The sequence below is a fragment of the Chlorocebus sabaeus genome, chromosome 14 (genome assembly GCF_047675955.1).
Source record: "Chlorocebus sabaeus isolate Y175 chromosome 14, mChlSab1.0.hap1, whole genome shotgun sequence".
Classification (NCBI taxonomy): domain Eukaryota; kingdom Metazoa; phylum Chordata; class Mammalia; order Primates; family Cercopithecidae; genus Chlorocebus; species Chlorocebus sabaeus.
Genome location: NC_132917.1, coordinates 93,372,404 through 93,399,026, shown reverse-complemented (window position 1 = coordinate 93,399,026; position 26,623 = coordinate 93,372,404). Strand labels below are relative to the sequence as shown.

Genomic DNA, 26,623 nt, shown 5'->3' with positions numbered 1-26,623 from the left:
TCTCAGCTCACTGCAACCTCTGCCTCCCTGGTTCAAGATTCTGCTGCCTTAGCCTCCTGAGTAGCTGAGATTATAGGCATGTGCCGCCACACCTGGCTAACTTTTTTTTTTTTTTAGTAGGGATGGGGTTTCACCATGTTGGCCAGGCTGGTCTCAAACTCCTGACCTCAGGTGATCCGCCTGCCTTGGCCTTCCAAAGTGCTGGGATTACAGGCGTGAGCCACCATGCCTGGCCTAAAATATTCTTGATACACACAAAAGTGAACATAAGACAAATGAAAGAAACCCGAGTGACTTCCAACCTCCACCCTATGTTAAGCTCCCCTAATGATGTAACCATGTGGATCACGAGCTAGTGCGCCTGAGTTCTTGAAGCACGTGGCCTAGCGCGTCACAAGGAAGAGTGCCTGGGTGTGACAGATCCCTTAACTACAGAGACAAGACAAGCACTGAGAATTAAGACTTTCCAGTTATTTATAAATTGTATTGAATTCAGTATAAAATTTTTATTTTAGGCTGGGTGCAGTGGCTCATACCTGTAATCCCAGCACTTTGGGAGGCTGAGGCAGGAGGATCACTTGAGGCCAGGAGTCTGAGACCAGACGGCACCATAGCAATACTTCATCTCTACAGAAATTTTAAAAATTTAGCTCGGTGTGGTGGTATGCACCTGCAGTCCCATTCACTCAGGAGGCTGAGGCTGGAGGATTGCTTGAATCCAGAAAGTTGAGCCTGCAGTGAGCTGGAATGAGTTATGGTCATGTCACTGACTCTAGCCTGGGCAACAGAAGGAGACTGTCTCAATCAATCAATAACTTATTTTAAGAGTTCATATTATAATAATGTACCATACGAATTAGGAAGAAATCTTTTTAGCTATGAGAAAAAAAATTTAAATCAAGGTGCTTGTTATGTGACCAAGAAAGCAACACACAGATTAATTCAGTTAATCAAATTCCAAGATACACAAAGCCTTTGTTTTTCCAAAGGTGTAAAGAAGAGTTAGTATGTCTGCTTTTCAAATGTGTTCGTAAACTCTTCCTGGTGCCAAGTCCTTTTCACTTACATTTAATCATTGCTTCCTCCTAAGAGTCTGTTGGACTGGAAATGCAGGCAGTACTGGACCAGGTTCAGGGTGGGGTATAGAAAGCATGGTTGAAAGCCAGCTTCATCACAGTTGTGAAGGGTGCTTTGGGGCAGTCAACCTCCCTCCCTGAGCCACAGGGATCTCACTCGAGGAGGGGCAGGACCGGTGCCATCTAAGGGATCTGTCAGCACTGACATTTGATGCAAGTGTCTGATCAGTGGGTCTCCCTGCCTGAAACCTAAAGGTCCTGACTGCCCTGAGCAGCCCCTCCTGCCCATTCCAGCTTCCCTTTCACCCAAAGACATAAGACAGAGGATGCTGGGCAGGCAAGTCCATCCTTATCCACAGGTAAGAGTTAAGAATACAGTTGTAGAGGGTTTTTATTTCAATTTTTTTTTCCTGCAGCTTGTGACGTAATGAGAAGCAACCAATGTTATTTCAGAGAGGGGGGAACCCGGGCAGCCCTTGAAAGCAGGAAAAGGCCACCACTTGGGAAACTTTGTACACGGGCGTGGATATCTGTGGGGTGCTCGTGGGCGCTGAGAGGCAGCCAGCCCAGGTACACTGTCCAGAGTGGCCACCTCTCCCACCTCACCTCTGCTTCCTTCCCCTGCTGGCTGGAGATAGCATGCGCTAAGGATACAGAGGGGATCAGATCTTCTGTCCTCCCCTACAGCTTAATTGGGATGATCCTCACACAGTGAGACATTTCCCCCCAAATCTGGTCAGCATGAGGATGGGGGACCTCAGAAGAGAGGCCTTCAACCCCACATGGGGGAGGCAACAAAGTCTTCCTGGTTTGGACTTTCATATGTTCTGGCTTCTACTCCAAATCCTGGCCCACACTCTCACCCATCTGCCCACAGGCACCCTGGCCTCCCACCGAGTGGGTGTGCACAGATCATCAGGCTGAGAGGGGAAAGACCCCCACCTTCTTGCTTCCTCTGGGATGTCAGGGGACCCCCTGAGCTGAGACATGCCCCTCACCATGAGCTGTGGAGTCAGCTAGTTACTAGACAGAGGGTGAGAAAATGGCCTTATTCAAGGAAGACTGGGCAGCACACGGCAAGGTTCTGTAGGGTTTCAACCTGGGTCTCCTGCTAGGTCCTTCAGAAGACCCACAAGGGAGGAGCACAGATGTCAGCGTCTACTGGGGAAAGAACAAGCGCTCTGAGCGTATGTGTAAATTGTATGGTTTCTTTAATTCTGTCTATGGAAGCAGTGATACCTACTTCTATCTATCTAAGTAGAAAAGATGGACACAGGGAATTAGTAAGTTCGGAACCGGGCTGTAACTGGCATAACATCCTCACCAGCATCTGCCTCTCCTCCCAGTCCTGGGCACACGAAATAGAGCAGTGTGACTACTTCCAGCCAACAGGCTTTAACAGGAAATGATTTGTGCCATTTCTGGGCCAAAACACTTAACAGCCAAATGTTTTTCTGCAGCTCTTCCCTCACAGCCATGGCTCTAAGGAGGCTGCAGGTTCTGGATGGTGAGAGCCATACCCTCAGGATTTTTTGAGGGCCCAGAAATAGCTGAAATTGATTTATCTGATGATCCAGCAGGCCTACTCAAGGGCTGACCTCCCAGCTAATCAGATGGCCTAAAAACGCTGCTTCCAGACCATCTGCAGTCTTTCTGTCCTCTCTCTTTTAAAGCCGATATTTGCTTTCGTCGACAATGTTCTAAAAGCTGTTCTCCCTTAAGTATGAGTTAATATGTGTGCAAACAACTAGATGTCTCTCCAGTCATTCTTTATTCAGGGAAAAGCGCACAATCGTAAACAATGGAGAGTGAAGACAGTAACAACTGGTTTGATATTGAATTTTTAAAATCTGGATTCAAAAGGAATTTTCATAATCTACCACTTAAAATTTATTTTTAATTAGAAGAAAACTATGTAAGTGTGAAGAGAAGCACATTTCAGCCTCTCAGTTAGCCCTTTCGTGCCTCCGCTTCACATCCGGGAATAAGCGAGTCCTTGGGGCAGGCACGCAAATGGGAGGACACGGAGAGGCCAGAGAAAACCGCTTGGCCTCCAGGAGCATGCCTTCCAAGTCTAGCCCGCAGAGACAAATGCCACGTGGGGTTTTGCCAAAATCTCAATGGAAACATTTCTATTTGCTTTAATTTATTTTTAAAGTCAGACAACACAGCTCAGGATGTGGAAGAAATATGAAGTCAGTGGATGAAGATCTTGCTTCTACCAGCTTATGATCCCACTGGCCGTCCAGGAAGCAGAGGACACACATCAGCATCTGAACAACAGAGAGCATTCTTCCTCCTGTGTTGGCAACTCGAAGCTGGAGGTGCCTTTATATGAACATTTTTCATGATCCACTAGTCCAGAAATCCCTCCCGTGTACAGACGTACATTCTGTATATCTTGGGTAAATATGGATTGTTTTGTTTTTAAATACAATTTCTAAAGAGCCCTCTGTAGTAATTTCTTATTTTATCTATTTAGAGCAGGCTTCATGTATTAGTCTGCCTAGGCTGCCATAACAAAACACCACAGACTGGGTGGTTTCAACAGGGGAAATGTATTTCTCACAATTCTGGAGGCTGGAGGTCCATGATCAAGGTGCTAGTCAAGTCTGTTCCTGGTAAGAGCTCTTCTTGGCTTGCAGAATGGCCGACTTCTCACTGCATCTTCACGTGGCAGAGAGAGAAAGAAAAATCTCTCTTCCTCTGCTTAGGAGACCACCAATTCTATTGAATTAAGACCCCACCCTTATGATGACCTCACTTAACCTCAGTATCTCCTAAATGCCCCATTGCCAAATACAGCCACACGGGGATTAGGGCCTCAATATACAGTTCTGAGAGGACACAATTCAGTCCATAGTACTTCATGTTGAGCAACTGAGGGCAAAAATCTCCTTCTCCTGCTTAAGGTGATCACATCATGAGAATGTCTGGCATTGTCACCGGAAGTACAAACTTATTTTAGATGGGACAACTGTGACATCTGAGGAAATGCTAACACGCACTTTTGCCACAGAAAGTACAACTTTATGATATGGCTTCTTTTAAAACTGCATTTTTGAACATAGTCACTTCACCTGTACCACCACAGTTCAAAGACTTTAAAAATCAATATTCACTCCAGCACCCACTGCTCTATTCTCTAAGTCCAAAACTAAAGCAATCATCGAGTTTTGAAAACAAACCAAAAACTTTATTTACAAAAGTAAATTGTAACTTGCTTTTATGTATCATATAATGTTAATGATGGCAGCAACAGATTTAAAATACACTGAGGTTTGTGCAGCTCACTTCCCCCTAGTTATACCATAAAACTTTATAAACATTGCTTTAGCTTTGATGTTTGGTCACGTTTTTGTGCAGAAGTCACGTCTCAGGGTAGGTTCACCACCAGACACGGTCACATCACCATTGGCTGTGGATTTCCAAGAAGCAAAGGAGCCAATCTCAGCAAAGCTCGCACTGGCATTTTTAGCTGCTTAAATTTGAAGAGCAGTTCAGCAAAGCTCGTGCTCCCTAAAACGGAAATGGGTGGGAGGGTCACATCTCTAAATGAATTCAGCCGTACCTCTCCTTTCAAGGAAGCTTCAGAAACACAGTCACGTTGAAAACAGGCATTTTTCCCCTTTGAAAATGATTATCCAAAGACAATATTTAAAATCATATAATTCCCTAATACACTGTAATGTAAGTTGAATATCCCTTTTCCAAAATGCTTGGGAAGAGAGGTGTTTTGGATTCTGGATTTTTCTGGATTTTGGAATATCTGCATTACACCTACCAGCTGAGCATTCTTAATCCGAAAATCCCAAATCCAAAATGCTGGAATGAGCATTTCCTCTGAGCATCATGTTGGCGCTCAAAATGTTTTCGATTTCAAACACTTCAGATTTCAGATTAAGGATACTCAACCTGAATATAATTTGAAAGAATTTACCCATTCTAGACTTCAGAAAGTGACCTATAACTATATGTGAAACTACTAATATTGTTTAAGTGTGTGTGTGTATATATATATATATATAATTCTTCAAATATAATGAGCAAAAGTGCCTGTCTACCTTCAATTACTATCTAAGTGGTATTTTACTGGTTCTAGTGCACTTGACCACTGAACAACCTTGTTTGTCCATCCTGGCCTGAAGAGAAAGTCTGTGCTTTAAAATGTCTTCCTTTTACTTTTAGCAGTTTGACTATTAATGTGACTAGGTATGGTTTTCTTTGTATTCATCCTGCTTAGGGTTCACTGTGGGTTAATATTTAACACCATTTTTCAAAATTCTTAGCTTCTGTCTCTTCAAATATTGCTTCTAACTCATTTTCTCTCTCCTCTTATTCTCTTATTCCAACTCCATACAGGTTTGATTTTTTTTTCCCACGGTTTCCACACATCTCTTGTACTCTTCTCTGTATTTCCTACCCATTCTTCCCTCTGTGCTTCAGTCTGTTTACTTTCTACTCGTCTTCCAGAAGACAAGTGTCTTCCAGTTCACTTCAAATAACCCAACACTGAGATCTTCATTTCAGTTATTACATTTTTCAGTTCTAGACTTTCCATTTAACTCTCTTTTATTGATTCCAGGTTTCTGGTGACTCCCTATCCTTCCCTCTATTTTCCTGGAAATATTAGTCATAGTTATTTTAAGTCCCAGTATGATAACCCCAATATCTGAATCACACATAGGTCTGTTTCTATTATTATCTGTTTTTTTTTTTTCTTATTATGTCTCGTAATTTTTTATTCAACACTGAATCCTGTAGACCAGAAATTGCAGAGGCTCTGGGTATGTTTTCTTTCTCCTATGAAGGTTACGTTTTCTTCTGCTAGGTGCGGACAAAGCATGCAGATCACCTCAGTTCTCCTCAAGGTTAATTGTAGGTCTAGTCTGCTTGGAGTGAAACTGAAGCAGACCATGTCTAAAAATAGGCTAGAGCAGGCTTAGGGCCTGGCCAAGCTATTAATTCACCTGAGGAGCTGGGATGCTGATCAGAGCCACTTCACTTCAACAAGTCTTGAATTCCACCCTTTGTCTCCTTGGTCCTATGCTGCTGCGGACACTTTTGCTTACATTTTTGGCCTTGTGGCTTCTGCTAGATCTCTTGAAGTCTTATCCCATATATATGAAGGCTAAAATGTCATAAGTAACTCAAGGGAAAGGTACATCCAGATTTTGAGTTATGATTCCTATTGTTCTCTCCTGCCTGAGATTTTGTTCCTCAAGTTCTAGGCTCTTGGGCAATCACAAACCCAGCCTCTGGCTCCTCAGCCCTGCAGCACTGCTGCTTTTTGCTGGGACTCTACTTCTTGTGCTATGAACTGGCAAATGCCTTTGGGGGAGAAGCTAGAGTGAACAGAAAGCTCTCCCTGTTGTACTTCCCTTTTCTTAAGGTTTTTGTTTGTTTGTTTGTGTTTTTGCTTTTTTTTTTTTTTTTTAGCTTTTATACTTGTTTTGGAGGGCAAGTGAGTCCAATACAAGCAATTCCATCATGGCCATAACTAGAAGTCCCTAGATAGTAAACTTTTATCAGAGGCTTTCAAAACAGCAAAAAACTAGTAATGTAATTAAACTTCAAGTTTAAATGATTAAATGGAACAATCTCTGCCTTTCTCAAAAAAAAAAATTTTTTTTGCATATATTTTAGTATATACTAAAAAAATTTTTAGACCAGTGTTTGGGGCTCTGTGAAGAAGAATCCATCCTTTTCTGAATAAAAATGCAAATTATTCATGTAAAAAGTTGCTAATTTTTTTCTTTTTTGCTCCAAAACAGTTCCTAGCAATGACACTGCAACATTAATGAAGAGGAAAGTCAAACTAGGGACAATAACTAATTAGAAACTCTTCCTACCAAGAAACTAGAACATAAAGGGGTAGGTAAGAGAGGTACTGAAGAGAGGACTCAGATACGCGATTACCTTCTAGTCCTATAGGCGGCAGGTGCCGTGGGGCTGGCACAGAGTGGTAGACGAGGAAGCAGGCCAGCATGCTCAGCTGCGATTCCTCCAAGGGCTGCCCGCTGAGGTAGGCATGCACACACATATCACCCCCGGCTGGGAGAGAAACAAACGGAACTGAACCAACTGATGACAGAACTGAGAGGCACAAGAAATATCTTCTTTCTATTACTTTTTCATCAAGAACTTATAAGCAGGTTCTACAGCTGGTACTGAGGCTACGGTGACAAGCTAGACTGAATCCCTGTCATTGTAGAGTTTAGAGTGTTGTTGGGGAAGACAGATATTACACAAATAATGACACAAACGAATGCATAATTACAAACTGTGAGAGTGCTATAAAGGTGCAGTGGTCACTGTGGTTGTCTCCCCAAAATACCCCTTGTCACACCCCACCCTCCACCATGTATTAGAATATTTGATAGGACAGACTTCAGCTCCAGAACTAGATCCTTATTAGTCTTGGCCAGGGGTTCTCAAGCTTTCCCATGTATCACAATCCCCTGGAGGGCTTGTTAAATCACAGATGAGTGGGCCCCACTCCCCCTAACCAGAGCACAGAGCACAGAGTTTCTGATTCAGTAGGTCTGCGGTGCGGCCAGAAAAACTCCATTTCTAACAAGTTCCCAGGTCATGCTGCTCCACGAACCACACTTTGAGAATCACTGGTCTTGGGTGATCAAGGCAATCCCATTCCCCTGATACAGTGTTAGTTCAGAGACAGGCAGACCCAGGCCATTTTTTCAATAAGAGACAGTCTCTGCCACAGGGATAGATTGAGGGTGTGCATGAGATGCAACTCGAGCCAGAAACCTGAGGAGGTACTTAATGACATGCTTGCTGGAGGCTCTAGGGAAAGAAATCCCCTCATCCTCATCACAAAGCTCCTAGAAGCAACTCTTATTCTTCCTCTGGGCATCATACTGAGCTAGAGGTGAACATGTCATAGCCATTTGATTACCATCCAAAAAAAGCACTGAAGATAAAGTCATGGCACAGAATGTAGCTGATGGAACCTCAGAGAAACGGAGTTGAAGACAATGGAATAAGATGACCCTTTACATGCCCTACCTGTGGACTTCTAATAACATAAGCATATTTGTGTCCTTACCGTTCAAAGACAGCTTAAGTCAGGTCTTCTGTTACTTGCAAACAAAGGCATTTAGATGTAGAAAAAAAGTTGAGAGCGAGAGCGGGCAGGCAAAAGATGGCAGGAAAGCTGCCTGAGGTAGAGTGGCCTTGGAAGGCCTGGGAGGAAAGGTCATTAAAACTGAAGCTGCAAGGATAAATATGAGTTGGACAGGTGAAGAATGAGAGGAAAAGCTTCTAGGGAGGGAAAACAGCATATTCAATGGCCCCACAGTGAAAAGGAGCTCAGTGTTTTTGAGGAAGTGGAAGGGGCCAGGGTGGTGTGAGGAGCAAGTGGTGTAAAAGAGGCTTTGTTGAGGAAAACAGGTGCCTTGCAGGTCACACAGGTCCTGGTGCCACACAGTGGGGATTTCTTTCATAGCTGAATCAGGAGCCTTTGAAAAGCTTTAAGCAGGAGTGTTAGATCAGTTTATTCTTTAAAAGACTGTTCTGTCAGTTAACTTGAGATGATTAGACTGGAGATGAGGAAAAGCAAGGAGGCTATTTAGGAGGCTATAACAGTGGTCCAGGCACAAAATAATCATTCTGTTCTAGGCAGAAGCAGTAAAATGTGGACAAATTCAAGAAATACCTATGATGAGGATTGAAGGCTTCAGCAATGGGTCAGTCATGGCAAAGGAGGGGAGAAGGGAAGGAGGGAAAGGAGCAAGGATGACTTCCAAAAGGGTCAACAAAGGAATGACAGTGAAATGGTGACAAATACTGAGAAAGAATTTTAAAATAGGATTATTTTAAAAATCGGGAAAGTGTGCTGTGACGAAGTCAAGGAAGGCCCATCTCAAGAAGCAAAATGTAGCTAAAAGCCTCACCATTATAGAGATGGAGTGAGATGAAAACTGTAGACTCCACTGAATACAGTTGCGAGGATGTCAGTCTACTGGGAGGGGGGAAACGTTTAGGTTTGGGGGAGGCAGCAGAGGGAGAAAGATCAAAGGAGAACAGATGAGATTCTTCTTTGAGCAGCTCATCGTGAAGGAGAGCATCATGGTTCAGCCTCTCTTCAATGACTTTCTCAAGCCTACTAGCATTTTGTTTCACTGATTTTCTTCTCTATTGTTTTTGTTTTTGGTTTCATTGGTTTCTGCTTTTATTTGCTTGCTTTGGGTTTATTTTGCTTTCCTACTGCACTTGACAAGTCTTAAAAAAAAAAAAAGGACAATACCAAAAATTGCATTGCATTCCACTGCTGGTGGGAAAGTAAAATGGCACAATTGGGAAAACTGAGCGTGGCAGTGGGGGAAGGTACAGATGATGCAAAAACAGGAGAATGCTGAACTACTAAAATTGGTGTTGAGGTTTATTACACTAGTCTACTTACTTTGTATATTCTTTAAATTTCCGTAACAAAATATGAAAAAGTTAATAAAACTTTTTAAAGTTTTTAAACTTGAAACCCGCTTTCTTTGCCCAAGACTGTAATTTGAGGAGATAAATACTGTACAAAACATTTATACAGGCCAGGTGCAGTGGCTCACGCCTGTAATCCCAGCACTTTGGGAGGCCAAGGCACATGGATCACAAGGTCAGGAGTTTGAGACCAGCCTGACCAACTTGGTGAAGCCCCATCTCTACTAAAAATATAAAAATTAGCCAGGTGTGGTGACAGGCGCCTGTAATCCCAGCTACTCAGGAGGCTGAGGCAGGACACTCACTTGAACCCAGGAGGCGGAGCGTGCAGTGAGCTGAGATCGCGCCACTGCACTCCACCCTGGCGACAGAGCAAGACTCCATATCAAAACAAAAACCTGACATTTATGTAATATTAATTGGCTGCATTTTCAGATTAGTGTTGTGATTTCATGGGTTATCTCAGATCTAATGAGTTATTAGTGAATGACCCTGAAAGTCCACATATGCATCTGTGATTTTTACTCACACACAAATACGAATGCAATTTCCAATTTTCACTTAATTGATTGTTCTCTACCCCAATGCCACTGCTAGCGCTTGTAAGAGAGGAGATCATATATTTAAGAGGTGTTTTTAAAAAAAATTCTAGTTTTTCACTAGAAAATAAACACATTTTTGATAAATCTGAGTGGCAAGTCAAATTCAATGGAGGCTCACAGCAATAATAGAAACCACCAAATGCACTAAAGAGCAACAAGACAATCAGGGCCCTGTTTTAGAGAATGTTCTAGTCACTGCCAAAGTTCCATACATTATATGAAATGTGCAAATAAGGGAATCTGCAAAGATTGAAGGAAGTATTTTTTATCAATAGCAAAGGTCTGCCATAGGTGATCAAATGTTAAATTAAATAAAAACGAAACACTAAAACCTATGAAATAACATGTTTTTCCCCAAAAGTGAGGATAAAAATGACTACCAAAAAAATTTTGAAGCTATATGATCTTTGAATCTGAACAGGAAATGACAAATAGAATGCAGCTGTTAAATATAAACATGGAGAGTCTGAAATTAGGCTTTCCAAGTATATCCCTCACAACCTGGTTTACAATTTAATTTTTTTCAGAAGTTTATTTCCTAGCGTTACAGGTGGATAAACTGAATTATATTCAAACACTTGGTGTCTATTGATTACTAATAGCTTTCACTAATCAAAGCAAGAATTGTTTCTACTACTATTACTAAGGTTAGTATTAACCCAAAGCAAGCAAGTGTCAGATATTTACTGGGAGCATTTGGATGAACTAAAAAGAATGAAAAGATCAAGAAGTCTACTCCTGAAAATCAGTTTCCGGTGTATCGAACACATAAGATACATTTCCGTAAATCTAAAGGCCTCATCACTCGCCTCATGTAAGTCAGAACCACTTCCACACTGTTAACGAGTAACTACCATTTCCTTGCAATCACAAATCCTGCTGACGGAAAGCCACCACTGTGACACCACACAGCCGTGCCGTCCCAGGTTTTCAAAACTGAGTTGGTACAACAAGCTCACTCAGCAAGCACACGTCAAGTTCTACATGTACCTAGGGTGCCAGTACAAAAACGGGATGGCTGCTGGCCTCAGGTAGGCGACAGGCCACACACCTAGGAAACGGGAGACAGAGGCACCGGAAAGGAAATGTGATCTGATGCTAGGGAAGAGAGAACAAGGTCCTGAGCACCAAGTGGTATTTAAAATGCTATAAATATTCTCTGCCTGGGTCAGATGTATTTTTCCAAAGAAGCTGAAGCAGATATCAAAGCCTAATTCATCTAGCTGGAAACATTAAATCTATAGCCATTCTTGCTTATACTCAGATTTATCTTGCTTATCAACGAAAAAAAAAGTGACAACAGAAAAGCCTGAACCGAATGTATCTCAAAAGCACAGGAGCGCCATGCTACGATGCTACTATTACCTTGTAGCCACTGGTCCAGGGTATTATCGATGGTGCACTTCACAACAGGGAGGAATTCCGAGTTCATAAAGAGCCCCCGCTTAGGGTGGTTCTGCAGCCGCTCCTGATGGCTTCGGGAGCTGAAAAACTCTAACACTAACTTTATCTGCCAAAGTTCAGAAGTCTCAGACATTTCTCTTCTCCCAAGTCTTCTTATTGCCTTGAAGAGGAAAGAGGACAACAATCCATTTAATCAAAGAGTTCTCTGTCTCTTCATCAGAGTTGTAGACTGAGTATTCTTTAAATGTGGCTCGTAATTATAAAGGGTGGTGGGGGATCCATTCTGTGTTTTGAGGCGGTCTGCCCACAGAGGAGCCGTCACTGGGTACAGGTGCGCGGCTCACCTCCTTCAATATGGCCCTACATGAGCAGCTTGCAGGGAAAAGTAACAAAGGTGAATGAGCTCATTCTTGGCTCAACAGCTCCGAATAACCAAGACCCAAAAGGTCACAGCCAGTCACCTCTGGAAAACTCAAGCCGGGTACAATGACATGGCAGGGATCCAGGGGGGCAGAGGGCAAAGGAACACTACTAATAATAGAGCCCTTGGGATCCATCTGCAAGTCACTACAGCTGCAACCAGAGGAGACATTCATGCATAAAGACCTGCCACCCATGACTGCGAAGGTGTGAGGGTTCAGAGAGTAAAAAGACACATTCTCAGCCAGCAACTTAAAAACACGACTTGTTATTTGGCTGCTGTACAGAGAAGTACTGTGAGAAGCAGTGCCAGCGCGGATGCCACATATCCATATTTTCCAACCAAAAAAGGGTGGATTCCAGACAATAATAGCATTCTGGGCCTATTTAGTTATACTGGAACTTGGCTTTTAATTAACAATGTTACTTAACACTGTGTGTTTTCTGGTTTGGGGGAATTATCCTCTGACTAAGAATGTTTCTCCATTCAGCTTTCTAGCAAATTATTTTACCACTAAAGGTAATTTCTCTTAGACACTGAGTCTCAGATGCTCAGCTGTGACCTTATTATATTCACTTAAACAGCTGTTTAAAACTAGATTCTGGATCTCACCCCAGAAATTCTGATTCAATAGATGAGGCATGGAATTAGAGGATCTGTATTTTTAAGATACCAAGGCAAATTTTTGCCAGGTTAGAAAACTACTGGCTTGGCTTAACTGCAAATCTGGGTCTGAAAGATATGATGATAATGAAAAGGCATATGTATTACTAATTTGCCTAAAGTGAATAAATTGGTCTGATCCTTTAAGAACAGTATTAAGCATTACTTTCTGCATTACCCCTTTAGGCTCTTTTAAAACATCAATAACAAGAGAAATTTAAAAATGAACTCCAATGCCCTAGATAACTACATATACACTCTGTAACCTCTTGCAAGCTTCCCATCACATAGGTCTAATTTCATAGTACTGCCATCGCTAGGGCTCTGTTTGTCCACTAACTACTCACATGCAGACTTCTACAAAGAGGCAGTGCAAGGAGGAAGGCAAAAATAAAATGGGAGAGAGGGAGGGAGTGCTCTCCTCCTCTCTCAGTCAGGGGAGATAAAAGGGAGGAAGGGGAACCCTTAGAGGAAGACAGCTTCCCAAGGGGCACTCCTGTCAACATAAAGCCCAAGCTTTTTGGATTTTTGAGAGCTTTCAAATTTTATATGGTTTCCTTTCTTAAATTTCCAAAAGCAAATGGGAAACTAAAAGGAAGGACACTAGGAACCTTACCACACTATTCAGTGAGTTACTTGAACTACAGGACAAATTTCACCAGAATCGGTATAGGTTTTTGGATCCGTACCTGATCCATTGCTATGTATGCAGGCAACATCTCCGGGGTCTCCTGGGTAACACATTCATAGAGTACTGAAGAAAAGAGATCCAGAATTTCCTGTTTCTGCAGAAAATCAGAAGCTTTTTGTAGCACAAAGTATATTCCAAAATCAATTCAAAAACCAATTGTATAGTACTACTATGGCTCATTCTTAAGTTCTATAATGAATCACATAAAAGTAACACTACAATCTTTTTAAAAAGCCATAGCACATGTAACATTAAACAATTAAAAAAATTAAGTCCCAAGAGACAGTTAAGGATAGTAAGTGCTACAGAAGAGAGGAATGGACCAAACTAGGATAAAATGAGTAGATAGGACATCACAGAGCTATGCCTTGGGTTGGGCTGGGAAGAGTAGAATCCAGAAAGGAAACAGAGTAACAAAGCTGCAAGAAAAAAACACTGACCAGAACAAGTTTAGGGGAGGCAGCAGAGCCAAGTCCAGCTGGGGTTAAGGGCAGGCATGGGCTTTATTAGAGACCCATGACCTTGAGTGCACAGCCCAGCTCTTACTAGCTGTGTGATCTTGGGCATGTAACATCTCTCAGTGGCAGTTTCCTCATCTGTAAGCCCAGAATGATAAAATACCTATCCTCAGGGTCATAATTAAATGACATTTAAGTATTAGCAGACTATCCAATATATAGTAAAGATTCAATAAGTAAGAGAGGGGAAGGTTATTTTACTTAATCCTCAAAACAATACTGTAAAGTATTATTATCACTTTTAGAAATGAGGAAACTACACTTTGGAGAGGTTGAGAAATTTTCTGAAGGCCATATACACTTGTAGACAATAGGCTATCAATCCTAGATATCTAATTCTATATCCAATCTTTCCTTCTCTGTATGGCGGATTAAAACAAAGATCTGGGCCAGGCACAATGGCTCAAGCCTATAATCCCAGCACTTTGGGAGTCCAAGGTGGGAGGATCATTTGAGCCCAGGAGTTCAAGACCAACCTGGGCAATATATTGAGACTCCATCTCTACAAAAATTTAAAAAAAAAAAAAAATTAGCCATGGTGGTTACACGCCTGTAGTCTCAGCTACTCAGGAGCCTGAGGTGGAAGGATGGCTTCAGTCCAGGAGGTCAAGGATGTAGTGAACCATGATCACATCACTGCACTCCAGCCTGGGCAACAGAAAAAATCGGCCCTATCTCAAAAAACAAAAACAAAAAAAATAAAGAAAAATCTGCTAAGCAGCCTTGGAATCTTGAAGGCAACAGGTATATAAACAAGAAAAAGAAGGGTTATAATATACAGATGAAACAGTTAATGCAATTACAAAAAAATAAGAGAAAGGCAGTAAACACTGAAAACAAAGCAGAATATAAATGGGCATCATTCTTGTAGGTGACAGAAACTATCATCCGTCAAAATTAATGTCTTACAAATGTTGTTTCTTCTATCAAGATAGAAAGTTGCTAAATGTAATAGTTTTAGACTATGCAAATCTACACGTGCCAAGCAAAAGTCATCCCATGTGACTCACGTATGTCATCAATCTCAAAGACAGATATAGATAGTACAGATGTTTTGGGTGACCCATACATAGACATAATAACGAATGCTGGTCCTGGGGCTCAGCAAACCATAGAATATATACCTGACCCATGTTCACAGTCGGTTTGCAGAAATAGTCAGCAAATGACAGAAGTGCTGGATCAGAAGTGAATGCTGAGATTGTTTCTGGCTAAAAAAAACCAAACAACCACAACAGTATAAGATTAAAAAAACAGTATTTTCCTTATTGCTCAAACTGTAATACATGCAGTTCTAACAACTCTACCTCCCCTTTGTCACACAACATTCCCAAAAAAACCCAGATGGTGCAAACTTGCCTCATCAACCTGTTCTGCTAAGAAGTTACAATAAGCTTTTGCACAAGTTAACATGAGCTACTAATTATCAAAAGGCCAATAACAAACAGGTCTTCCTGTTTACACAACTCATCCACAAAAGGCTTTTCCCTCCTTCACTGACTAACTAAAAAGCCTACCAGAAACTAGAATTGTTACTGAAATGGTAAGGAAAAAAGAATATCACTCAAGCCAGCCACAAAAAGATAAACAGTGTATGAAACCATATATATAAGGTACTTAGTATAATCAAAATCAGAGACATAAAATAGAATGGTGGTTGCCAGGGACTAGGGGAAGTAGAATGAGGGGTTATTGTTACAAGTATAGATTGCAGGTCTGCAAGATAAAACAGTTCTAGAGACGGATGGTGGTGATGGTTGCGCAACAATATGAATGCACTTAATATTACTGAACTGTAACTTGCAAAAGGTTAAGACAATAAATTGTGTGCATTTTACCACAACTTTTTATTTTTTTTTATTTTTTTTATTTTTATTTTTTTTTTTGGAGACGGAGTCTCGCTCTGTCACCCAGGCTGGAGTGCAGTGGCCGGATCTCAGCTCACTGCAAGCTCCGCCTCCCGGGTTTTCGCCATTCTCCTGCCTCAGCCTCCCGAGTAGCTGGGACTATAGGCGCCCGCCACCTCGCCCGGCTATTTTTTTTGTATTTTTTAGTAGAGACGGGGTTTCACTGTGTTAGCCAGGATGGTCTCGATCTCCTGACCTCGTGATCCACCCGTCTCGGCCTCCCAAAGTGCTGGGATTACAGGCTTGAGCCACCGCGCCCGGCCTACAATTTTTTAAACTTGGGAAAAAACAGTATCATTCAAGGTTCAAGACTGAAAATGAAATATGAAGGTATTACTATTTTCCACTGAGGTTTATATTTTATTTCTGAACTTCCAGTAGGCAGGAAATTGAGATAGCTTTTAATTTTTATATATTTTCTTCATTCGAACTCAAGTCTAAAGTTACCTATTTTCTTTACAAATTGGGTTAGAGTCTTTGGGATATGCTCTGATTTTTAGAAGAAGCAATACTACAAATTTAAGTTAAACCGTGTCCAAAAAATCTTTCAAAAATATTTCATAAACAACTTACTGAATACTGCCAAACAAAATTCACCAATGTCAACCCTGAGAACTATTTATTCATTTCAATCCTGGGAACCATGATAAAGGCTTGGTCATGAGTAACTGACCTAAAATGAAATATGAGTTGAATTAAAATAAACTGCTGTCTCCGTACTTGGAAGAACAAAGGATGCTAACTCAGTCCTTGGCTGCCACTCATCCGGTCCGCCTGGCCCACTTTTGCTGTCTAATTATCCTTTAGGGTCCTCACTACTTCAGACTACTCTACTATGTATCACCAACAGGGACACATTTGCTCATGGAATTACAGAAAACTGAAGTTAAATTCAGAAGTCTTAATGCCTGATTATGGAACAAATTTCTAGTGTTGGAAACTTACCTGAGTCAAGAATATCGAGCAAAATATGTGCTGACCCCGCCATGGGAATGAGATTGTTTCCCACCCTCATTTATCGTAACTATTTGCTTATTTCAAACACTACTGTACTGGCAGTCAAGTACAGTGCAAATAATAAAGCAAACTAATAAAAGAAGTCTCAATCTGTCATTAGTTTATCCTCACCAAGATGAAGGAAACAAATGGTGGTTTTTAAATGGAGCTAATAATTGCTAGCTTGCAAAACTCCTTTTCTATTTTTGCTATGAAATTAAGTAAATCTTCACCGATTTGAGGATTAATAATAAAATTACTAAAGTATTTGTTGTAGTGTCAGGATATGGTGTGACTGTCCTTGCTGCTGAATGTAAATCTTAGAGTATTTTACTTTATTATATATATTATTATATATATGTATTATTTATTATATAGAGTATTTTGTATTTATATTTTATTATGCCCATCACATAAAAAGCAAACGGAGTCACGGGCATGCAGTCTTTACAATCTGCATCAATAAAAAAGGAAGCAGATCCACCTTTAAAGTTTACAGAAATGGGCAAGGAAGCCCGCAAATTTAGAATTATTTCTTTCCGTTTTTACCAATTAATAATACTACCTTGAAAGCCCGGGCTTCAGAGTTCCTGTTAGCAACAGTCTGCGCCAACAAACTTTGCCATCCCATTGGATCTTCTTTGTAGGAGAGCTGACCTGCCCTGAGTTTAACATATAAAACCCCATCCTTGGAAAGGATGGACCTGAAAGAAAAATGAATGAATTTAATATAAGGTATTACTGGCAGTTCTTGGCTGGAAACATAGTATCTTCTAATACCATGTTCACGGGAGATGAAGCCTTTACCATTTTCCATTAAGGTAAAAGATTATTTACTGTGTCTAAGATTAAATCAGTCCCTATGAGACAGCCTAGAATAAAGTTCTGTTTTTCTTTGGTGTCTAGATTCATGGAACTTGTTAAATGAGAAGTCACTTTGACTACTGGCTCAATTATGAGTTTCAATGGTAGCATTTTACCTAACATTTCTTTGTATTCCCTATATCCCCTAGCTCTATGTCTGGGGTACATGAGGTACTAAATATCTATTAATTGGTTTGCAGCAGAAAGAACATAATGCTGCAAATCTAAGGACAGAACAATACAGAAAGCAGCTAATATACAGATAGTCTGGAAAAATTCACATTGGGACCAAATTATAGAAACTTTTACATGCTTGTTAAACTTCCTTGAAATTTAAAGACTTAATTGACATGCTACTTTCAGTATAAAATTATCAACACTCTAAAATAATTGCATGTGATTATTTCCACCCAAAATAAACTGGGTGAGTAGTATATATTATCTACAATAATCTTAAATTTAGGAGAACTTTCTAACAGAAGAATGGTAAAGAGATGCAACAAAAGATGTGGTGTGACAAACACTAATTGATATAATAAAGTTCCTTTTGTGGATGTACAAATCAGCTTTACTTTCTGACCTGGTTAGGCTCTGTGTCCCCACCCAAATCTCATGTCAAACTGTAATCCCCACGTGTCACGGGAGGGACCTGGTTGGGGGTGATTGGGTCGTGGGGGCGGATTTCCCTCATGCTGTTCTCATGATAGTGAGTTTTCAGGAGATCTGATGGTTTAAAAAGTGTAGCTCCTCTCTCACTCTCTCTTGCCGCCGTACAAGACATATCTTGCCTCTCCTTCGCTTTCTGCCACGATTGTAAGTTTCCTGAGGCCTCCCCAGCCAGGCGAAACTATGAGTCAATTTAACTACTTTTCTTTACAAATTACCCAATCTCAGGTAGTTCTTTATAGCAGTGTGAAAATGGACTAACACACTTTCTTAAACTAAATCTTATGTTAATATACGAAGAGACAAGTCCATTACTGTCACAAGGAAGTCAGTGCAAGTTTCTCAATAAATGAATATAAATATTTAGGGATGGAGTTTAAAATTAAAACTTTCATTTTCTTTCTTTTTTTTTTTTTTTTTTTTCTGAGACGGAGTCTCACTTTGTCGCCCAGGCTGCAGTGCAGTAGCGCAATATCGGCTCACTGCAAGCTCCGCCTCCCGAGTTCACACCATTCTCCTGCCTCAGCCTCTCGAGTAGCTGGGACTACAGGTGCCAGTCACAACATCCGACTAATTTTTTGTATTTTTAGTAGAGTCGGGGTTTCACCGTGTTAGCCAGGATGGTCTCGATCTCCTGACGTCATGGTCCGCCTGCCTCGGCTTCCCAAAGTGCTGGGATTACAGGCGTGAGCCACCGCACCCGGCCAAAACTTTCATTTTCTAACACAAGTCCTGTTTCAAAAATACAGACTGTTTTACAGAAGACATACCCTACATATTGTCTTGAATGAGATTAAAGGGTGATGAGTCACATTCCAGATAATAATTTATAATTTATACCTTCCTATATACTTCTATTCACTTCCTAAAAGGTAAATCGGAGAAATTTAATGTACTTACTTCAAGTGTTGTGTTCCTTTGCTTAAATCTATGAGCAGTTCCCAGTATCTTGGGCCTTTAACTTTAATCTGCCAAGATAAACGTAAACATAGTCAACCCAAAGCTGAAAAATATATTCATTTGACAAACTGGACCCTATGTTTCTCAGAGGAAACAGTAACAGCCAGAAAGAGGCATCTGGAGGTTAACAAGCTCCATTTCCAGACAAAAAAATTAATGTAAATCTGAGGCCACCTAAGCTATCAATAAAGATCTCTAAGACAAGACTTGCTCTGTTCTTTCTGACTTTTCCTTTTGCTCCAGCTTTCTTATCTGCTACAATACATGAAGAAAGCAGAGGCTTTTATTTAGCTGTCTTTAACGCTATGCTGTTCTACTGAATTGATCCCTTGGACCCATCTCCCAACCATGCCCAACTTACCTGCTTTAAAAGATGGAGTTCTGGAAGCAGGGTAGGAGCCATCAATTCTTCTTTCGTTTGTTCATACCACTGAGTGCCCTTTACAAACGTAAAAGTCCAGCTACAGTTCACTAGGTAGTCAGTGGAAACAACAAAGAAGAAACATCTCCACGCTCTACCTCCCTCCAACCCTGCAGTTCATACAGAGACCTTAAAATGCCATAAAATCCTCTCTGGTACTCAAATCTTGAAGGACTGATGTCGAAATTCCCCACAGGGTATGTGTCATTCCCACCACTTCAAGCCTTGCTCCCCACAGGCCAGCAGGACCAAAGGCCATGCTCCAGTGCCGCTGGGTTTCTGCATGTTGCCTTCTCCGTTCGGAAGGAGCTCCACGCAGCGGGCCAGGCCTAGCCCAAACACCGTCCACTGTGACAGGCCCCTCAACCCCACAGCTAACAGCTAAGTGAGGGTGCTTTGCTGCTTCCCCTGCAATCCACACACATCTCCAATTATCACACTCTATTCTCACTGTATCCATGCCTGGCTCCCCAGGGGATAGAGGTTCCTTAAGGAAAATGACAATGTCATCTCATTTTGTACCCCAGAGCCTAGTACAGTTCTGATTCACAGAAGGTACTTAACAATTTGCTGAATGAAAGAAGGATATAAAACTTGTAATCTATTTGTTCATCTAAATGAAAGCTGTCATCAAATACACAATTTTGGGTTTTCAAGTATTCAGTTAACAAATCTAAGAATGGGTCTAACTCAATTCGTTTTATAGAACACTACTGTCAGTGATGTAAAGTTAACAGGGACATTTTCAAACTATAAGCTCTAAGGACAAAAGAGTAGCTGATGATCCCCAAAAAGTGACACCCAGAGAATACAAACAAACATGAATGGCCTGGCAGGATATACAATAACTTTGGAAGCTTCCATTTTTATGAAAGTTCAACTGACTACTTGTCACCTTTTACTGGACAACACATTTGAAATATTATGACCTGCAAAGACGGATGAGTGGTAATAAAATTACAAGTAAATGATAGGGAGAGATACCTTGTAGGTAACTTCTAAGAGGGCATAGCAGGGCGTGTTTGTGTCCACATCCACAGGCACGAGAAGCCTGGGCTCCGCGGCCAGCACATAGAGGTGCCGGAGAGCCTGGAGATGATACCTGGTCATAAAAAAGACAGAGAGTGGGTAACAAACGACTGTGACAATATGAGCTCTGCAATCTGCTGTTGCCTATGAGCTAAGACAGGACAAAAGCTCAGGTAATATCTTCAGATGAACAGAAATCTTAAAAGCCGATAAGATTCTAGTAAAAAGTAGTGGAGAAACTATCTTTTAAACATTTTATACAACTGATCTTTGACCCAATAATTCTTTACTTTAGTCTTCACAGTGAAGAGGTTTTACAGGGAGGTAAAAAGTGTCATAACATGAAAATATTTACTATCAAACTGACCACTTATAAAATCAATCACTCTCAAAAAACTCTTTCTACTCAACACAGGCATCTGTTTTTATCTTCTCAGAGATTTATTTCCAGTTCTTTTTTTTTTTTCTTTTTCCTTAAGGATTGATAGGGAAGAAGGGGAAAGACAGGATGTCAATTCATCTCAGACAGCAAAGTTCTTCTACATGTACAAACTTGCACATACATACACACACACGTCCTTGAAATACAGTACATCAAACATCTATGTGGCTATGGCAATATTTTTCTTTGGGGTTCTCAAAAAGTTTTTTAAACTTTAAGATTTCTATTTTAGAATGTAAAAGCAAAAAAGTTTTCATATTTTAAGATCTCATAAAAGAAGGACAGGCTGGGCACAGTGGCTCACTCCTGTAATCCCAGCACTTTGGGAGGCCGAGGCAGGTGGATCACCTGACGTCAGGAGTTCGAGATGAGCCTGGCCAACATGATGAAACCCCATCTCTACTAAAAATACAAAAGTTAGCCAGGCCTGATGGCACATGCCTGGAATCGCAGCTACTCGGGGGGTTGAGGGAGGAGAATCACTTAAACCCAGGAGTCAGAGGTTGCAGTGAGCTGAGATCATGTCACTGCACTGCAGCCTGGGCAACAGAGCAAGACTCCCTCTCAGAAGAAAAAACAAAAAAATTGGCCAGGCGCAGTGGCTCACACCTGTAATCCCAGCACTTTGGGGCCCAAGATGGGTGGATCATGAGGTCAGGAGATCGAGACCATCCTGGCTAACATGGTGAAACCCCGTCTCTACTAAAAACACAAAACAATTAGCCAGGCGCTGTGGCGGGCACCTGTAGTCCCAGCTACTCAGGAGGCTGAGGTAAGAGAATGGTGTGAACCCGGGAGGCAGAGCTTGCAGTGAGCCGAGATCACGCCACTGCACTCCAGCCTGAGCAACAGAGCAAGACTCTAATTAAAAAAAAAAAAAAAGAAAAAAAAAAAAGGATAAAATGAGACTTCAATTTTAAAAAGCTTTATAGACAATAATTTCCCTCTTCTTACACAAATACATTCACTTCTATATATCTATTAAAAGTAAAAATAAAGATCAGAAAAAACTGACACTAATAAATTACATAAAGATTCTTGTCACCAGCAGGGCATGGTGGCTCACGCCTGTAATCCCAGCACTTTGGGAGGCCGAGGTGGGCAGATCACAAGGTCAGGAGATAGAGACCATCCTGGCTAACACAGTGAAACCCCATCTCTACTAAAACATACAAAAAACTAGCCGGGCGTGGTGGCGGGCACCTGCAGCCCCAGCTACTTGGGAGGCTGAGGCAGGAGAATGGCGTGAACCCAGGAGGCAGAGCTTGCAGTGAGCCGAGATCGCACCACTGCACTCCAGCCTGGGCGACAGAGCGAGACTCCATCCCCCGCCAAAAAAAAAAAAAGATTCTTGTCACCAAACGGCTTTGTTTACAACAGCTAAGCCAAATAGCTATGACCAGCAGCATGGGAGTGCAGCTCTCCACTGTACCCTAGCCAATAACTGGCTTTAAACAACTCAAAAAATCTTTCCTAAATGACAGACATGAGGCCACATGTCAGAGGTGTATTCACAACAATATTCTTGTGCTGCACCTACCATCAGAGTGTGGTTTTCAGATTAGGGTACTTTTGTAAAACAGCTATCTTTCTTCTGTCATTCATTATACATTATAGTGCAGTTTAAAATGATGAATTATGTTACTGTGATAAGTGCTCCTGACCCTTCTCTCATAAACAATAAAGGGCTCTTGACCTGTCTCTGGGGAGACAACAGAGAATGCCCTCAGTTGAGCACAGTGCTCAGGTGTCTTACAAGGGGCTATTTTCTTCCCTTCCCCCATATGCAAGAGATCTGCTATATCTCAAACTATATCTAGGGAAACTGAGGTGTTGGTGGTTCCTCGTACCCTAAAATGCAGAGCTTTTAACTGCTTCTACATGGTTTGAAGTTCTACTGCTCACTGCCACTTCTAAATTGTCTCTGGCTTTTTGCTGTATTTTGCTTTTCTTGTCCCTTCTATGTCATTTATACAATATTTCTCATCATTTATGTGAAAGAGGGGAAAAAAGGAACTCATACAGACATTGCCACTAAATCAGACAAACTTTTCTCTTGGAATTAAATAATTACAGCACAAAAAAGTATCTTGAACTTCCTTTGGCAACTATCCTTTACCTGATGATTTTTTCCCTAAAGACAACTTTACTTAATCTCCTTCTGGATTGAGAGCAGTTCTACAGATCTGAGAATGGCGGAACACTGGTCAGTCATCAGGTGTCTCAAGTTATCCTCTGGTCTAATACTTCGTGAGATGATTTTCTTAAAAGATTTAGCCATGAATATAAGTTGAAGAACAGAACAAGGCTAATTTGGAAATAATTCCATGAAACCAAAATACAACCAAATGATCCCCTTAGAGAACTTAATAAGTATCACATTGATGACAGAATCACTAGACTCACCGGTTGTCAGTGCTGTGAGCTGGGAAGTGTGGGTAAAGGGCACAGAGAAGAGCAGCAATGGAAGAATTTGATGTGCTCAAAGAGTACCTGCAAAGCAAGTTTGGTGGGGACAGATGTTATCGATTACATTGCACATACTTTCAAGGCATTCTTGAGAATCAGGAAACTGGGGTATAGTAAGGCATACTGATGAGATGCCCTCATAATACAAGAGTGTCAGTGGTGTGAACATTCCACTTTTCATTTAGTCCTTAGGCCATTTCAAGATCATCACTATTTAAAGCCAAAGTAATATCCCATAAATGTTAAATTTCAACCCTTGAAGCAAGGTTTTAACATACAATAGCACAGTAGTGAAGACCATGAATGCAGTCCTAGAAATGATAAATATTGAAGACTCATGTACCAAGTATGCCACTTTCTTATCCAATTTTATTAATATATATGCCTATTTATACAATTATAAATCTCATTTTTAAAAATACAGGATGTTTTAGTTGGTATGTAAACAGTTTTTTTTTTATTTCTGTAAAGCATGAGGATTCCTTTAGAATGACTGACTAAATGAAAAGGCAAAAGTTATCACTAAAAACACAGTGACTGTATAAACAACTATTCCTCTGAATGCAAATTCTTTTCTCACCAATATGATACACTTTTAAGATAAAGTTTTATAGACTTTTAAAATATTCTCTTGGTAAAGGGTCTATTAAAATTTTCCTTAAATTACTTTATTGTTGCTCAAATTCAGTATAGCAAACTGGCAAATTAATCTAAAGTCCCAGAGTTTTTCTAAAAAAGTATTTTGAAATAAAGATGGTGTAAGACATCACATAAAACCACTTCTAACTATTAAATATAAATATTTTTATTACACACAAACATGTACACACATATACCCAAATCTCTTTCCCTGTCTTTTAAAATAATTGGAGTATTAAATAAGAACTTATAATTCATTATATATGCTTATGTATTTAATGGATTAGAGAGAAGAGATTTCAAATTTTAAGCAAAGAAATACATCTATTTTGGCATGTACATGGAATAAGCCATTTTCTTTGTACCATTTTGGTAAACCAAAATTCAAAGATAAACATTAAGATATTAATGTGAGAAATTGTGGGTAGAAACATAATGGTGTAGCTATGCTAAGTTTAAATGTTGTTAGAGAACATACATGACCATCTAAAAACCAAAAATCACTAGCAAAGCAGTAGCAGAATGGTAGAAAAATCTATTCGATATGAAAGAAGAGCAATGAGAGTCATACAGTTTGGAACAATGAAAGATGTGGAGTAAGAGACATGGAGAGGCTCATTTTGAAAGGAAAAAAATTTCAAAAATCATAGAATAAAATAAGTAAGAATTTTCATAGTAATATTTCTTTAACCATTATTAATTCTAGACAATTAAAGAAAGACAATTCCACAAAACATGTTGAGAGGAAATGCACACCTTTCTGATCATCTTTACTTTTTGTACTTCTGAAAAGATGAGTTCCAATGGTGAGCTCAGTCTTAAAGAAGAGGGGAAAATTAGCCTATGTAGACATTGTGGCCATTGATCAAGGTCACACACACTAGAGCTAAATATATGCAGGGGTATACCATATTCACAGAATGGAAGACAATACTGTAACAGGTTCTAATCTCAGACACATAGAATCTTAACACAGACACATAGAATCAAGGCAATTCTGATCAATATTTTATCAGGTTATATAGCATGGAACAGATGCCAATATTTATATGAAAATGCAAGGAGCCAAGAGAAAAACACACTTTTGAAGAAGAAAACTCAGGTTGAAGGAGTTACTCAACTGGATACCAAGGACTCATAAGACAGTATAGTACTGGTGCAAGTACAGAAAAACAGACCAGTAGACCCTAATAGCCCAGAAATAAACACAGGTGTATAGACACTTAACTTATATAATAGAGGTGGTACTGCAGAGCAGTGGAGAAGGATAAACTTTTCAATAGCAGTGGGAAAAAAAACACGGAGAAAAATCCGTACCAGGTAGATTTTAGATCCAAATGTGAATGGAAAAGCTAAAAACTTTTAGAAGATAAAATAGGAGAATATCTCCTTTTCTCTGGGCAAGAAAATATTTCATAAGCAGGACAAAAAAGTAAAAACTATAAAAGAAAAACATTAATAATTACGTCATCAAAAGACACCAATGAGAGAGTTAAAAGGCAAACAAGCCCTGGGGTGGCAAAGATAACTGCAACAAACAAAACCGACCAAGGGCTTAGGACATAGTTTAAAGAATCCACAGAAATCAATACAAAGCTAAACCAATGCGGAGCAGTCAACCTCATCAAAACAGAAAGTAGAATGGTGGCTGCCAGAGGCTAGTGGGAGGGGCAAACAGGGAGTTGTTAATGGGTATAGAGTGTCAGTTTTGCAAAATGAAAAATTTCTGGAGATTAGTTGCACAACAATGTGAATATACTTAACACTACTTAATTGCATACTTAAAATTTGATAAATTTTATATGTATTTTACCACAAATAAAAATTTTAAAATAAATACAAAAACTGGGTAGCAAGAGACTTGGACATCACAAAAGAGGTTTTGCCGTTGGCTATTAAAAGTATAAAATGGTACTCAAGAACATGATTCAGAAATACAGAAATTAAAGCTACCATGAGACCCTGTTATATACCTACTAGTTGGCTAAAACTAAAAAGACTATAACAATAATAAGAGTTGACAAGGATATGGAACAACTGGAATATCACATCCTGCCCATGAGTATGTAAAATGGTACAAGTGCACTGCAGCACTGATGGTATTATTCACTGAAGGTGAATACACACCTATAACCTATGATCCAATTCCACACAGAGATCTATATACAACAAAATCAAAGACACGTACAACTTTCCCTAACAGCATTGTTCACAACAGCCTCAAACTAGAAGCAAGAAGCAGATCCATCAATGGGGGAGATCAATAAAATGTGGTACAATCATACAATGAAATGTAATACAACTCGAATTACAATTACAACTTGAAATACAACTTGTATTACAACTTGAAACTTGTAATACAAGAAACTGAAACTTGAATAATCCATTGCTACATACAACA

General features: G+C 40.3%; 1 protein-coding gene across 6 annotated transcripts in view; it reads right to left on the bottom strand.

The window, feature by feature from the left end:
* Positions 1-3,205: 3,205 nt before the first annotated feature.
* The window catches only part of ANAPC1 (anaphase promoting complex subunit 1), a 117,461-nt gene continuing 94,043 nt past the window's right edge, over positions 3,206-26,623 (bottom strand). For all 6 annotated transcript variants that reach the window (XM_037994280.2, XM_008008372.3, XM_037994281.2 and 3 more), the window contains 10 exons: positions 23,521-23,607; positions 20,628-20,745; positions 19,584-19,661; positions 19,163-19,230; positions 17,298-17,436; positions 14,954-15,040; positions 13,310-13,405; positions 11,498-11,696; positions 6,996-7,130; positions 3,206-4,595 (listed from right to left, as the gene is read on the bottom strand). In XM_037994280.2, coding sequence (XP_037850208.1) covers positions 4,480-4,595; positions 6,996-7,130; positions 11,498-11,696; positions 13,310-13,405; positions 14,954-15,040; positions 17,298-17,436; positions 19,163-19,230; positions 19,584-19,661; positions 20,628-20,745; positions 23,521-23,607 — 1,123 coding nt within the window. In that variant the 3' untranslated portion in view covers positions 3,206-4,479. The remainder of the gene's footprint in view (positions 4,596-6,995; positions 7,131-11,497; positions 11,697-13,309; positions 13,406-14,953; positions 15,041-17,297; positions 17,437-19,162; positions 19,231-19,583; positions 19,662-20,627; positions 20,746-23,520; positions 23,608-26,623) is intronic.